The sequence below is a fragment of the Myodes glareolus genome, chromosome X (genome assembly GCF_982192425.1).
Source record: "Myodes glareolus chromosome X, mMyoGla1.1, whole genome shotgun sequence".
Taxonomy (NCBI): Eukaryota; Metazoa; Chordata; class Mammalia; order Rodentia; family Cricetidae; genus Myodes; species Myodes glareolus.
In genome coordinates this window covers 81,552,748-81,566,086 of record NC_142053.1, presented here as the reverse complement: position 1 = coordinate 81,566,086, position 13,339 = coordinate 81,552,748, and the positions used below count along the sequence as shown (strand labels likewise).

The window sequence follows — 13,339 nt, the reverse complement described above, 5'->3', positions numbered from 1 at the left end:
ATTATATTCCAATCAAGTAGCAACTGTGAAAAATATTTCTGTTTATCTGTGTTCTTCATGCTATCAGGAATTATCATCAATAGACTATAGACATGGATCTTGCTATTCTGCTTAGGCTGAACTCAAACTCCTGGACTTAAGTCATATTTCTGTGTCAATCTCCTAGATAGCTGAGACTATGGGTGCATGTCATCAGGGCTAGCTTGTTCAATTATTTTTTTAAATACATGAATTAGGCCAGTATGTGGTGGAACATGCCTTTAATCCCAGCACTCAGAAGGCAGAAGCAGACCCGTGAGTTCAAAGTGAGTCTGGTCTACAAAGTGAGTTCCAGGACAGCTAGGGCTACACAGAGAAACCATGTCTCAAAAAAAATCAGAAATATATATGAATTGTAAAAATGCTTCACTTTGATGTGGGTGCTTTTCAGATAATGGGAATACTTGTGTTTTCACTTGCTCACTAAATAACGTTAAGTTGAAAGAAATGCTTTGGAGTTGTTTAAAAACAGACAAAACAAAACAAAGACAACAATAATTTTTTATCTAATATATTTCCCTAGTTGTGCAACCTTGACTATGTTGATACAGCTTTCTGAAAGGATTTCCACATCTATAATAAACATAGGTACTGAATCACTCATTTTTAAAAGCTCTTCCTTTTTGTTTTTTTTTGTGATTTTTGTATTTTTTTTAAATTCTGTGCTAGGGACTAAACCCAGGACCTTGTACGGACTATTAAGTAACCACTTCATCAAAAAGTATAAGAACTGAATAAGGGTATGCATTCTTTTGTCCAAACTATATGCATGTGGCAGGCACAGGGTTATATTCTGCAGCTACAATAAAAGTAAGTCCCTGAACTTGAGGTGCTTCCTCTAGAGAGGTGAGACAAATCCATGAAAACAGCGTGCTAATACGACAACAGTCATACATACTATGTTGGAGGCTTGCCTAAGGAGAAAAAGGTAAGAAAGGGAAGGTTTCCAGCTTCTTTGAGACTATGTCAGAAGCTGACTGTAGGAGTCTGAAGGAGGAGGACAAGAAGGTCCCCCACAAACAGAATAATGAGTGAATGCACAGATGTGTGAGACATGTTGCTAGAACACCAATTACAGAACACAAGATGGTAAAAGAGGGATCTGAAAGCGGGCAGGAACTTTAAAATAGGGGCTCCTGTATGTTACATTAACTCTCAAACTTTTTCCCCTCTGCTTAAGGGAAACAAATTGGAGAATTTTCAACAGGGAAGAAATTAAAAAGATTAGTATGTAGAATTTGAAGACTAAGATTTGGCAACCCCTAATAAAATAATAGATCTGGGCAGTGACCAGTATTAGATGTTATAATCATTAAAGGAAAAGCTAGCATAGGTGAAAAATATCTGATTAATCTTTTGTTGTTATTGTGGCATGCTGGTGATAGAACCCAGGGGCTTTTGCATCTTATGTAAGTGCTTCACCACTGAGCAGCACCCCTAGCCATTATTTTTCTGAAAGAGTGTATGTAGCTTAGGCTGGCTTTGAACTCACTATGTAGCCAAGATCAGCTTTATAGTCCATCATCCTGGTTCCATCTCCCAATGCTGAGATTACAGGTACACACCACCAAGCCCAGATAGGATTAACCTTAATATGATAAAAAAAAAGAGGCACAATCATGGTCTGGACATGTAGCTCAGTGGTATAGCACTTGCCCAGTATGTACAAAGCTGGGGAGTCTCACTCTCCACATAAGAGAAAGAGTTAATAGCAACATATTATGCCCTTTCTGCTATGATATTATCACCTCTGAACTTGTCTTGCTTTAAAAATTGAATGCAGATCTACCAAACATGTGGTAATAACTATCAATTTATAGGCAATACAAAGGAAAGTGAAACATGTTTAAATAACATCATGAGGGGACACTCAGCAAAATGAATGTGAACTCTATAGAACAAACCAATATTAGGAAGAGAGAGTACAGACATTTAAAAAGCACTTATAGAAATATAGTAACCAAGTACAATGTGTGGACTTGAATTATGTTTGGAATTCAACAAATCAACTGTAACAAAACATTATTGGCTAGTCAGAGATCTTTTTGATATTATTAAGGTATAATATTTAATATTCTAAATAATTAAAGCATTGTGCCATGTTTTTGTCCTACACGCTCTTGAGACCCTATCTACTTTTGTGGTCTAAGTCTCCGTTGTTTAAGTTTTGTAATTTCTAGATTTCTCTGTTCAAGTTCAATGCTTTTAACCTCTATGCTTTATATTCCACTGTTTCATTTTGATTACTTTATTTTTTATTTCTAAAATTTACATTTAGCTTTCCTTTATGCTTTCTATTTCTTTGCTCAGACATTTAGTTTTTATTTGTTTCTGGGGTATTCATAGTTACTTGTGAAGCATTTTGATTGTTCTTCTATGAGATTTTTTGTTTAATCTCAGCATATACCTTATCTCTGCTGACTATTAATTCCTTTTGCCCATTCAAGTTGAGAACTTCCTGGTTCTTGGTATAACAATAAATTGGTATCACAATCACTGGTATCCTAAACAATTGTAATATGGTACAATAAAGTGGAACTTAATAAATCCATCCCAGCAGGCTTTTTCTGATAATGTACTGCTAGGGGGAAGGAGATGCTGCCTTGTTACCACTTTCTGGGGATGAAGTGTGGCTTCCCCATTCGGCCTTCCTCGATAGACAGCAGGAGTGTCCCCTTGCTGCTGAACGAGAGTGAAGCTCCTCACTAGGCTTTCCGCCCTAGAGTGGGAAAGGGTCACTTTGGTATCATCCCCGATGTGGACAAAGCTGACCTAGGATTAATACTCAGTGATCAAACTTTTGACTAGTCTGCTTTGAGAGCATTTTTGAAGAAGGAGGCCCCATCGCCAGGTGGGGATGGATGTTCATGTTTTCCATATGGGCTCCACCATAAGGGGACTCAATTCCACTGACAGGCAAGTCCCAGATGCCTCCTTGTCCTTCACCGACACAATGGCAGTGGAAAGGTGAAACAGTATCTGTTTTATTTAAACTGGGTAAGAATGCTGTAAGGACTTACTCAGTCCTTGTTGACAGGGGCAGGCCCTCAAAAAAATTTTTTTTGTATGGTGTGTGGCAGGAATAGATTGACTATTATCTTTAAAAGTTGTCTGTCTTGTTTAGCTGCCCATTTCCTAAATCTTTTGTTGAAAAGAACCTTTTTTTATCTTAGGATTTGATGTCTGTGTTCACAGACATTCTCACATTGTCGGCTTCTCTAAGAGCCCACACCAGATATATGAGTGGAAAAGGTGTACAAATCATGTACTGAACTTAGCAGAAAAACAGGGCAAATGCATCCACTTCTTATCAAGAAATTTCAAGGGATCCCTCCTTTGGTGCTAGTGAGAATGTAACCCAAGCCTCACCCCCAACCATACCCAAACCTCAGGTCTACTCTCCTTACTCTATTAAGTTTTTCAGAAGAAATTTAGGGGCCTCATTTGCTCTCCCAGAAAGTGTCCCATTAGTCCATACTCTCTTTGTATGTGTGCACGACATCAGGAACCCTGGCATTCAAGGCACGTTTAGAAGAGAGGGTCCATCCTAATTCTTCCTGGTCACCACAACATAAAAAGTACTGCTTATTTTATGTAGGTTGGATGGGCAGGACATTATATGAGTTCATTTTCACATGCTGAGTAGAAGACAGCAAATACCTATCAGGGTAACTTACACATAAGCAAACACTCAAAAATATTGTTCCTTTTTCTGATAAGACTCTATGGTTTTTTTTTTAGTGATTCCATGGGGGTCTCACTCTGGAACCCAGGTTAGCTGCTGTGTAGCAGTTTCCCACCAGATTGAAACATTCCAACCCAATGGGAAACACCTTAAGTCAGAAGGTAAACAATTCAAACAAGCTTCAGGAAGTCCCTGAAACTGACCAGATTCTTTAGGCACCTCACTCCCAGAGTAAGCAATAAATATTGCCGTATCACTCTCAGGCTATCAAACTGACAAAAAGAATCTCAGACAAGCAAAACTGCAAAGAATCTCACAGAAGCCAAGCTTCAAAGAAAACTCTAAGACCCAGACTGCCTAGAAGAAGTAGAAACCAGAATGATGTGGGATTCCCCTCTTATGCTGTGAATACCATTGGTTAATAAAGAGACTGTCTTGGGCCTGTGATAGGACAGAATAGAGGTAGGCGGGGAAAAACTATACTGAATGCTGGGAGAAGAAAGGCAGAGTTGAGAGAAGCCATGTAGCCCCGCTGGATACAGACACGGTAAGTCACAGCCTTGTAGCAATACACAGATTAATGGAGATGGGTTAATTTAAGATATGAGTTAGTCAGAAATACGCTTAAGTTATTGACCAAACAGTATTGCAAATAATATGGTTTCTGTGTGATTATTTCAGGGCCGAGCAGCCAGGAACAAACTAGCGGTCTCCTACAACACCAGCAAAGCTGCCCGGAAGAGGTTTAGACCAACTGATTACTTGGAGGGGAGACTTCAACCTGCTGAGCTGCCTGCCGAGTATGCAGTATGTTCCCGGTTTCCAGCTTTTGTGAACTGCCACCAAAGTGGGGATGGCTACTGGTGAAGCAGCTGTCTTTGAGTAATGTCTGCTCCTGTAAGTGACTCCTCACCCATGCTTCTATAAATAATTCCAATAAAACCAATTGGTTCCCCAAGTTTAGACTCTGGTGGCATCAGAACTCACTATGAAACTCCAGCTGGCTTTGAATACATGGAAATCATCATGCTGACTCAGCCTCCTGAGTGCTGCATTTACAAGCATTAGTTACCATGTATGAGGGCCCACAAATGTGAGCCTGTTCCACCTTAACTAAAGGTCAGAGAGTTTACCAGCTTATTTTCACTCTTTCAAAGTTGTTGACAACACATGTGGCTACAAACAAAAAACTTAGACCTAGGGTGTCGTTACTTAGTGTTTTGGACATTAAGATGGCCCATAGAGGTGGATCCACTTCACACTGACCAAAGGTCAGAGAATTCTATCCTACTCCAGCTCCTTCATTTAAAATAGGAGGTTTGACATAGGGAGTGGCTGCCAACAGGATACTTGGTCTAGGGTATATTTGCTGCATATCCTACCCAAAACATCAAATGCTTTACTCAGGAAATAATGGCTTGATGTCTCAAGTATTGAAACAAGTAACTGTTCTGGTTGTCCTTTGTGTCACGTTAAAGCAGTCTTTTTCCTTCTCCTTCCTTCTGTATTGGGGTATAAAAGTGTATGGAAAATAAGCATGGGCACATCCAGGATTCAGTATTTACTGAATTTCCCTCCCGATGCTGTTCTGTGTTTCTTACTCTTCTTTCTCTCATATCTCTGTTCCTTTTGCTTAGTAATTCTAATCCTTATGCTCCTACCTTGGAACATATGAATTTAGTCAAGGCTGGTCTTTGACAATCATGCCCACTTTCTTTTGAGAGTTAGGAATATAGGACTGGGGAGACAGAACAGTTGGTAAAGTGCTTCCTATGCAAGCATGAGACCCTGTGTTTGATTCTCAGAACCAACATTAAAATAGCCAGGTGTAGTGGCACACTCTTGTAATCCCAGTGCAGGGGAAGCAGACATAGCCAGCATAGGCTAACTGGCAAGGCCCAGGTCAATGAGACCCTGTCTCAAAAAGCAAGACACATAGTGCCTGGAGACTGACATGTAAGGCTGACTTCTGACCTACACATACATATGCATATGTATCTCTACAAATATACTTCACACACAAGCATGCATGTATACACAGACATGTACACACAACACACACACACACACACAATATACCAATAGGCTTTCATAAGAACCACAATACTGATAATAATATTTATCTGTTATTGATTCCCTACTATGGCCTGGCATTGCATTATGAATTTTACACTTACACACACACACACACACACACACACGCACACACACACACAATTTTATTCTTTATTTTATATGTACGGTTATTTTGCCTGCATGTGTATCTGTGTGGCATATATGTGCCTGATGTCCACAGAGACCAGAAGAGAGGGCTAGATTCCATGGGAGCATGCTTACAGATGGTTGTTTGTGAATCATTATTTATGTGTGTGCTGAGAATCAAACCTAGGTTCTCTGGAAGATGAGCTAATCCTCTTAATCAATGAACTACTTCTTTAGTCCTGAATTTCCAGGTATTTATAATAATCTTTATGAGGTAGAAACAATACTAATTTTGTGAATGTACACAATGTAGGCTTTGAAGTCACACCATGAGTATATTGGTAAACTGTACTAAACAGGTACATGATACTCAAATGCTGTGCTCCATTTACTGTGTGCTACAGTCTAGATCTTGGATAGTCCTCAAATGTTAAACTCTTGGTCCTCTACCTATGGAATTGCAGGGAGATGGTTGAAACCTTTATAAAGCAGAGCCTAGATTAGGTTACTGAGGTGTGCCCTTGTAGGAGATACTAGGGCACTGTTCTATTACTTTCTCTCCCTCTCTCCTGTAACCCAGTTATGAGGTGAATGGTTTCGCCCCATGCTGCTGCCATGATCTGGTACCTCATCACAGACCATAAAGCAACAGGGCCAACCAATAACAGAATGAAATCTCCAAAACTATAAGCCAAAATAAAATCTGTTTTTTTCTCTTTTTCCATATGAAAAAGAGCAACTTTACATAGTTAAAATAATCAAATTCAAGTTATTAGTTAAAGGTAATTCAGGTTATTATTTAAAGGCTTTTTATACCTTTTACCCTTGAATAATAATTAAGGATAACTAGGTGTCTAACATAGTACAAACTCTACTAAACATGAGTAGAAACATGATCTTTCATTAGAGGAAAATATAGACTTACATCCTTTATTGTATTCTCTCTTACCAACAACAAAATAATTTTTGAACTATGTTAAAATGAGTTTGAAGCAGAAAAAACAGTAAAATGAATACTGTTATATATCAATATACTTTTCTATTAAATACTAATATTAGCGGCTACAGAGTTTGCTCAGCAGTAACAAGCATTTGGCTGCTCTTCCAGAGGACCAGGGTTCAATTCCTAGCACCAACATGGTGGCTCACAACCATCTGGAACACCAGTTCCAAGGGATCTAACACTTTCTTCAAGCTTTGGAGTGCACAGCAATAAATGCAAGCAAAACACTCATACACATAAAATAAATAATTACAAAGCATATTAAAATAAGGAACATTTTGAGCTCTAAAGTAAACCTTTTCATTTAATAAACTGTCGCAGGTAATTGTTATTAGAGAAAGCTGACTAACATGCTATACTTCCTCACAATATGTGCATTAATGTATACCAATAATAGCCATCACTTACTTCATTGAATACAGCATGCAGAGTATATCAGCTTGCTCTTGTAAGCTTGAAGTCTCTTTCAACTGTGAAACCAGCGACTGGAAGTCCACTTCCCCAGATTCGTCTCTTGGAAGATGTACCTCTACACGAACAGAAGGAACCTTTGGAATAAGAAATGATAAAAGGGACGAAGTTAACAGTGCTTAACTAGATGATGACCTAGAATAAATTATCTTTCCACCTCTAAACCTTTCCCACAAGTATTTTCTAAATGCTGGTCCGATGTGGTAGTGTACACCTGTAACCCTAGCATTTGGGAAGTTAAGGCAACAGGATCAGGATTCAAGGCCATCCTCATCTACATGGTAAGTTACCTGAGACTCTGCCTCACAGTTTTTTCCCCAAAATGCTGATGAAAAGCAAAGCCAAAACAGCGAAACCAACAAGCCCTAAGATAGAGAAAAGTAGTTTTCTACATTAAGAATAAACTTAAAAAGACAAATATCTTTATTTGATAGTGTTTTGTTTAATACCATGTACTGGCTGGTTCTGTGTCAACTTGACACAAATGAGAGTCATCAGAGAGGAAGAAGCCTCAGTTGAGGTAATACCTCCACAAGATCCAGCTGTAGGCCTTTTTCTCAATTGCTGACCGATGTGGGAGGGCCCATCCCATGTGGGTGGGGTCATCCTCAGGCTGGCGGTCCTGGGTTCCATAAGAAAGCAGGCTGAGCAAGGCAGTAAGCAGCCTCCTCCATGGCCTCTGCATCAGCTTCTGCCTCCAGGATCCTGTCCTGTTTGAGTTCCTGTCCTGACTTCCTTCAATGATGAACAGCAATGTGGAAGTGTAAGCTGAATAAACCCTTTTCTCCCCAACTTGCTTTTTGGTCATGATGTTTTGTTGCAGAAAACTAAGACACATCAGAAACCATAGTGGCTAGTTTTCTTACTTTCCTTAATGATGGCAGAGTTTGAAACACCTGTCCTGGCCCCAAGGCCCTGGGTCAGGTTAGAAAACACACAAGTGCCTGCCCATCTGGGCCCTGCAGCTACAATGAACAAATATGTGATGGGGATATGAGAGAGCTAGAGTACATGATGGAGCGATGGAAGAGAAGCGGAGTGGTTTCTGTGCTGTGGAGAGAGGTGGAGACAGGACAGTGGTGAGGAACAGGCTGATAGGAACCTGTACAACCACCCGAGGCCATGGTGATGCCCAGGCCTGGTTGCCACTGAGGGCCATGTCTGAGTCTGTGGGCGTACAGTAACTGGGGTCTATGCTGATATCTGTGACCTTGTATTACCACTGAGGACCATTTGGATGTCTGTGATTTGGGCTGGTGCCTGGGGCCATACTGATGTCTCTGGGTGTGTGTGGTGGGAAGGTGTCAAATTGATCTGATTGGTCTGTGCTTCTACCTGAGGCCATGGTGATATCCAGACCTCTGGGTCCATGGTCCTACTGCAGCTGGGTTCTGTGTTAATGCCTGTGACCTGTTACCATCAAGGACCATGCGGATATCTGTGCCTTGGACTGCTGCCTGAAGCCATTTTGATGGTCAAGGGCCGTAATGCTGCCTGGGGGCCATGTCTGGGTCTGTGGTCCTACCTTGGCAGTGTCTGCTTAATGTCTGTTGCGTAGGTTACCACCAAAGGCCATGCAGATATCTTTGGTCTGGGCTTCGGCGTGAAGCCATGTTGATGCCCAAGTACTGTGCTGAGCTGTCCTGCCCTTCACTGGGGTGGTGTAAGAGAGATTGCCCCAAATGCATGGGCACAGGAGAACTATCACCCAGGCCCAGATCCAGGACCTTGAGTTGGCCCACCCCAACATCTACCACATCTATGAGCTGCTGGAGTATGTGAAGGGACTGGTCTGCAGAACCAAAGCCATAGAATCTCCACAACTCTGGGCAACAGCAGGATATCTGAGAGAAGTTGGTGTGGGAAAATTGTCTATATCTGTCAATCATATTTTAATAAAACGCTGATTGGCCAGGCAGGCAGTATAGGCGGGAAAGCCAGACAGAAAGTAGGGATGAAGCAATGAGAACAGGAAAATTCTGGGAAGCAGGGAGGTTCCTCTGTCACTCCTGCACAGATCACTGAAGAAGCAACATGTAAGCTGCCCCCACTGGAAAAGGTACTGAGCCATTATGGCTAACATAGATCAGAATAATGGGTTAAGATAAGTCATAAGAACTAATAAGTAGCCTGACCAAATGGGCCAATCAGTTTATAACCTTATGGAGTCCTGTGTATGATTTCTCTTTGGTGCATGCCGGCTGAGGGGTACCGGGCGGGACAGATACCCCAACAAGCTGGCCCCGTCATGTTACAAATGACGCCAACGTGTGGACAGCTGTATCCACATAAAGCCTGAGACAGCTTGGGAAATAATTCTAAAACAAAATAACAACATTATACATGGTTTCTTGGTAGCAGCAATTTCTCGGGTCTACTCTGTTTGCTAGAGGCAATCATATTTTAATAAAACGCTGATTGACCAGGCAGGCAGTATAGGCGGGAAAGCCAGACAGAAAGTAGGGATGGAGCAATGAGAACAGGAAAATTCTGGGAAGCAGGGAGGTTCCTCTGTCACTCCTGCACAGATCACTGAAGAAGCAACATGTAAGCTGCCCCCGCTGGAAAAGGTACTGAGCCATTATGGCTAACATAGATAATGATAATGGATTAATATAAGTTACAAGGACTAATAAGAAGCCTGACCCAATGGGCCAATCAGTTTATAATCTTATGGAGTCCTGTGTGTGATTTTCCTTGGGAGTTGCCGGCTTTGGGGTACCGGGTGGGACAGATACCCCAACAAGCCGGCCCCTCATACTACAAGAAGTCTTGGTGAGGGTCCAGTATTGATGATATACCAGAAGCCAGAGGCCTTGAACTTGACCAATGACTCATTGCATGCACATTTGCAAGTAAAGCTATTTGGGCAAAAGGGTGTACTATGTGACACAACACAGCTTCCAATGCCACTATGATGAAGACATGTGGAGAGGTAGGAAAGACACAGTGGAGCGAGGTGGTGCGTGGACTGTAGAGTGGAGATGCCACAGCTGTGACTGGTGTGAGAGAAGGCTGCAACTGATAGAGGAACAGGTGGTTTCCCAAAGGGCTTGGCCAGAGGTTTTGCTTTGTATTTTTTTGCTTCTTTTCCCTTTTTCTTTTGTGGGGGAGGTTACAAGGGTGGAGGGCAGATATGGAAGAACTGGGAAATGAGTGGGATTGGGATGCATGATGTAAAATTCCTAAAGAATCAATAAAAAAGAAAAAAAAGATGCCAGATTTTTACAAAAATCTGACAGAAATATATGCAGTTACCTGGTTATCCTGTGGAGACTGAGGTGAGTCAAGTAAATTGAATGAAGGGCGAGAAGGCTGAAATAACTTTGTAGGAAGGTACATGTGAACATCTGCAAGAAGTTGACATTTATGGAAAAAGTTAAGGTAAGTACGAAACTTATAAAACACATGGTTGACTCAGCAATATGGTAACATGTGGATCAGTTCTTTACAGAACAAGAATGATGAAAGTTTCCTTCAATGATATAAATAAAAAGAAATGTGGCTATTAGATAATTTTTAAATATACAATTAATCAATGCATATTTTTATATTTTAAATGATTTTCTGTAATTGTACCATCAACTAGACATATATTATATTTATTAATAGGATCGCTATCACAATGATACTATCACTAATATCTTCATATAAATACATAAAAACACTCAGTTACATTTTACTTTTTCTTGGATTTTCTAGGCAAATATTTGATTTCCAGAGGCTGTGACTGGATGATTCTATCTAGAGAATCAAAAAACATGTAGTGGTTGATCAACTTTGAGATGTTTCTAAGGTGTTTTACTTACATAGAGGAAATACTTACCATAACCTCTAAGGAGAGACCTGCATTTCATTTTTCAGCATTTTACACAGAGAGATGATACAGAGCTCAAATAACTGGTCAAGTAAGTAAATAGCAATGCTAGGAATCAAATTCTGGTTTCCTGATTTACAAATGACAAATGCAATTTAATGAACGTAAATTCATGTTGTTGCATAAATTCTTTCTAGTAGGAGCATAACCAAAGGGTATCCTAAGTTTTTCCCTCATCTCAATATTAAACAGTGCTCACATTTAGTATCTGGTTAGTAATGGTCAATAAAAATTTAGGTAGCAAGAGCATGCATCACAACCATTCTCATCCTCTGGATAATGTAACATTCAGGTCATCTAGGTGTGGCGTAGGAGCCCTTCTCTCCCTCCATATGAGGGAGAGATATGAGCAACCACAGAGATATTGAAGTCTTAGGAACCATGGCTACTCTTGTAACATACAAAAGATACCTTCCAATGAAAACATTACTAAAGGAAGGTACTGGTTATGAAGAGAACTGTGGTGATGTTGTGAAGAATGACTATTATATTTGAGATCTACATAGCTAGAACAACTGGATGCACAGTTAGAGTGGGCATAAAGGGAAATCCAGTTGTAGCTTATAGTCAGTGTCTGCTTCTGTCTACCCTGTTTTATAATAGAAATTCTAAATTACCCTCAAAGAAGTAATTTTCCAAATGAAAAAACTTCTTCCACATTTTACTTCTATATTAAAACTGAACATTCTCTTGTTCTGCGTCTTGCTGTTTTCTTGGTCAGACCAGACTACATGACAGTATCCATATCAAGATTATATAGAATTCATTGATTTCATAAGGATTTGAGTGCCTACTATATTCTAGGTGCTGCCCAAGAGGCTGGGAACAAAACAGTGAACAAAACCATGTTCCTGTCTCCATCTTGGGCTTCATGTCGTCTGTGTTTGACACTAGGGAGTAATGGCATTACTCACTCTGTACATGCAGCTCCTTGGCCTTGGTCACCAAGGACATTAAGTCGCAAGTTGTTTGCACAGCAGCTCGGAACCGATCTAGCCCTCCCTTCTGTGAGGTAGGAGCTAGTTTAGGATGGGGAACAGTGTGTGCCAAAAGGTGGTCTAAATAACGAGCAACTTCATCACCACAGCGAGCTGCAAGGTTAGTTGGGGAAGGGGAAGAGACAAAAACAAACATAGTTACTTCAAAATCTACCCTAGTAGTCAGGATGAGTGGCTCTTATACCTAAAACACCATCTCCGAGGAACGCTGTTCTTGACTCATGGGAAAAAAACCTGTGACTATTGTAGAACCTCATAGATTAAGATTTAGAGGCTACAGCCATTTACCAGGATCCACTTGCTCTTCAATTTTGCTGAGACACAGGTAAAGTTACTGAAAGCTAAATGTATGAACTTGTTCTAGAATGAGCAGAGCAAGTATTTCATAATTTCTATGTGTGTGATGGCAGGGGTGGCAGAAGGGAGACAACATTGGAAAAGGGGAAGGACAGGCCCTTTCAACTAATAGAAAGATACTTTCTGGAGAAAGGCCATGGAAGGGCAAAAATCTTCCACCAAATACTGAGTTAGTTCTAAAAAGAGTCTACAAACACTAGTACTAATCACTGACAAAAAAAGCATATTTGCATGTCATTGGTTAAGGACTATTGGTCACAAATTGCCTTTTAGACATCTTATTTATTTATTTATTTATTCACTAAATGTGTTGTTACTACGGAACAAGCAGTGTCCTGGGCATTGAGAATTGTTGCAGAAAGTATATATTGTCTCTCTTCTCTTGGGCTCACCTTCTCCCATGTATCGTCTAGGTACATTCAGTTCAATGGCTTATGGGCCACATGCAGCCAAGGATAACTACGATAAGGCCTCAAATAAAATTATGAACTTACTCAAAACATGAGGTTTTTAAAAACTCTATTGCATGGTTCTTGAACATGAACTTGGTAGATGATGACATCATGTCATGATATCCAAAGGTTGGACACACTTATAATCATATTGGCATACAGATAATGGAAATGTCACACTTTAAAATGAACATTTATCATGTTTACAGTTAGGGAAGTGCTGGGATTAGAACCAAAGCTGTCTGTTGTAGCTAC

At 40.4% G+C, this 13,339-nt stretch overlaps 1 protein-coding gene across 4 annotated transcripts in view; it reads right to left on the bottom strand.

Annotated features, from left to right (window-relative positions):
• Phka1 (phosphorylase kinase regulatory subunit alpha 1) overlaps positions 1–13,339 on the bottom strand; it is a 127,531-nt gene that overhangs the window by 48,279 nt on the left and 65,913 nt on the right. For 3 of the 4 annotated variants that reach the window (XM_087902651.1, XM_087902652.1, XM_087902653.1), the window contains 3 exons: positions 12,192–12,368; positions 10,659–10,750; positions 7,338–7,477 (listed from right to left, as the gene is read on the bottom strand). In XM_087902651.1, coding sequence (XP_087758777.1) covers positions 7,338–7,477; positions 10,659–10,750; positions 12,192–12,368 — 409 coding nt within the window. The remainder of the gene's footprint in view (positions 1–7,337; positions 7,478–10,658; positions 10,751–12,191; positions 12,369–13,339) is intronic. The other variant, XM_087902654.1, reaches the window with a different exon arrangement.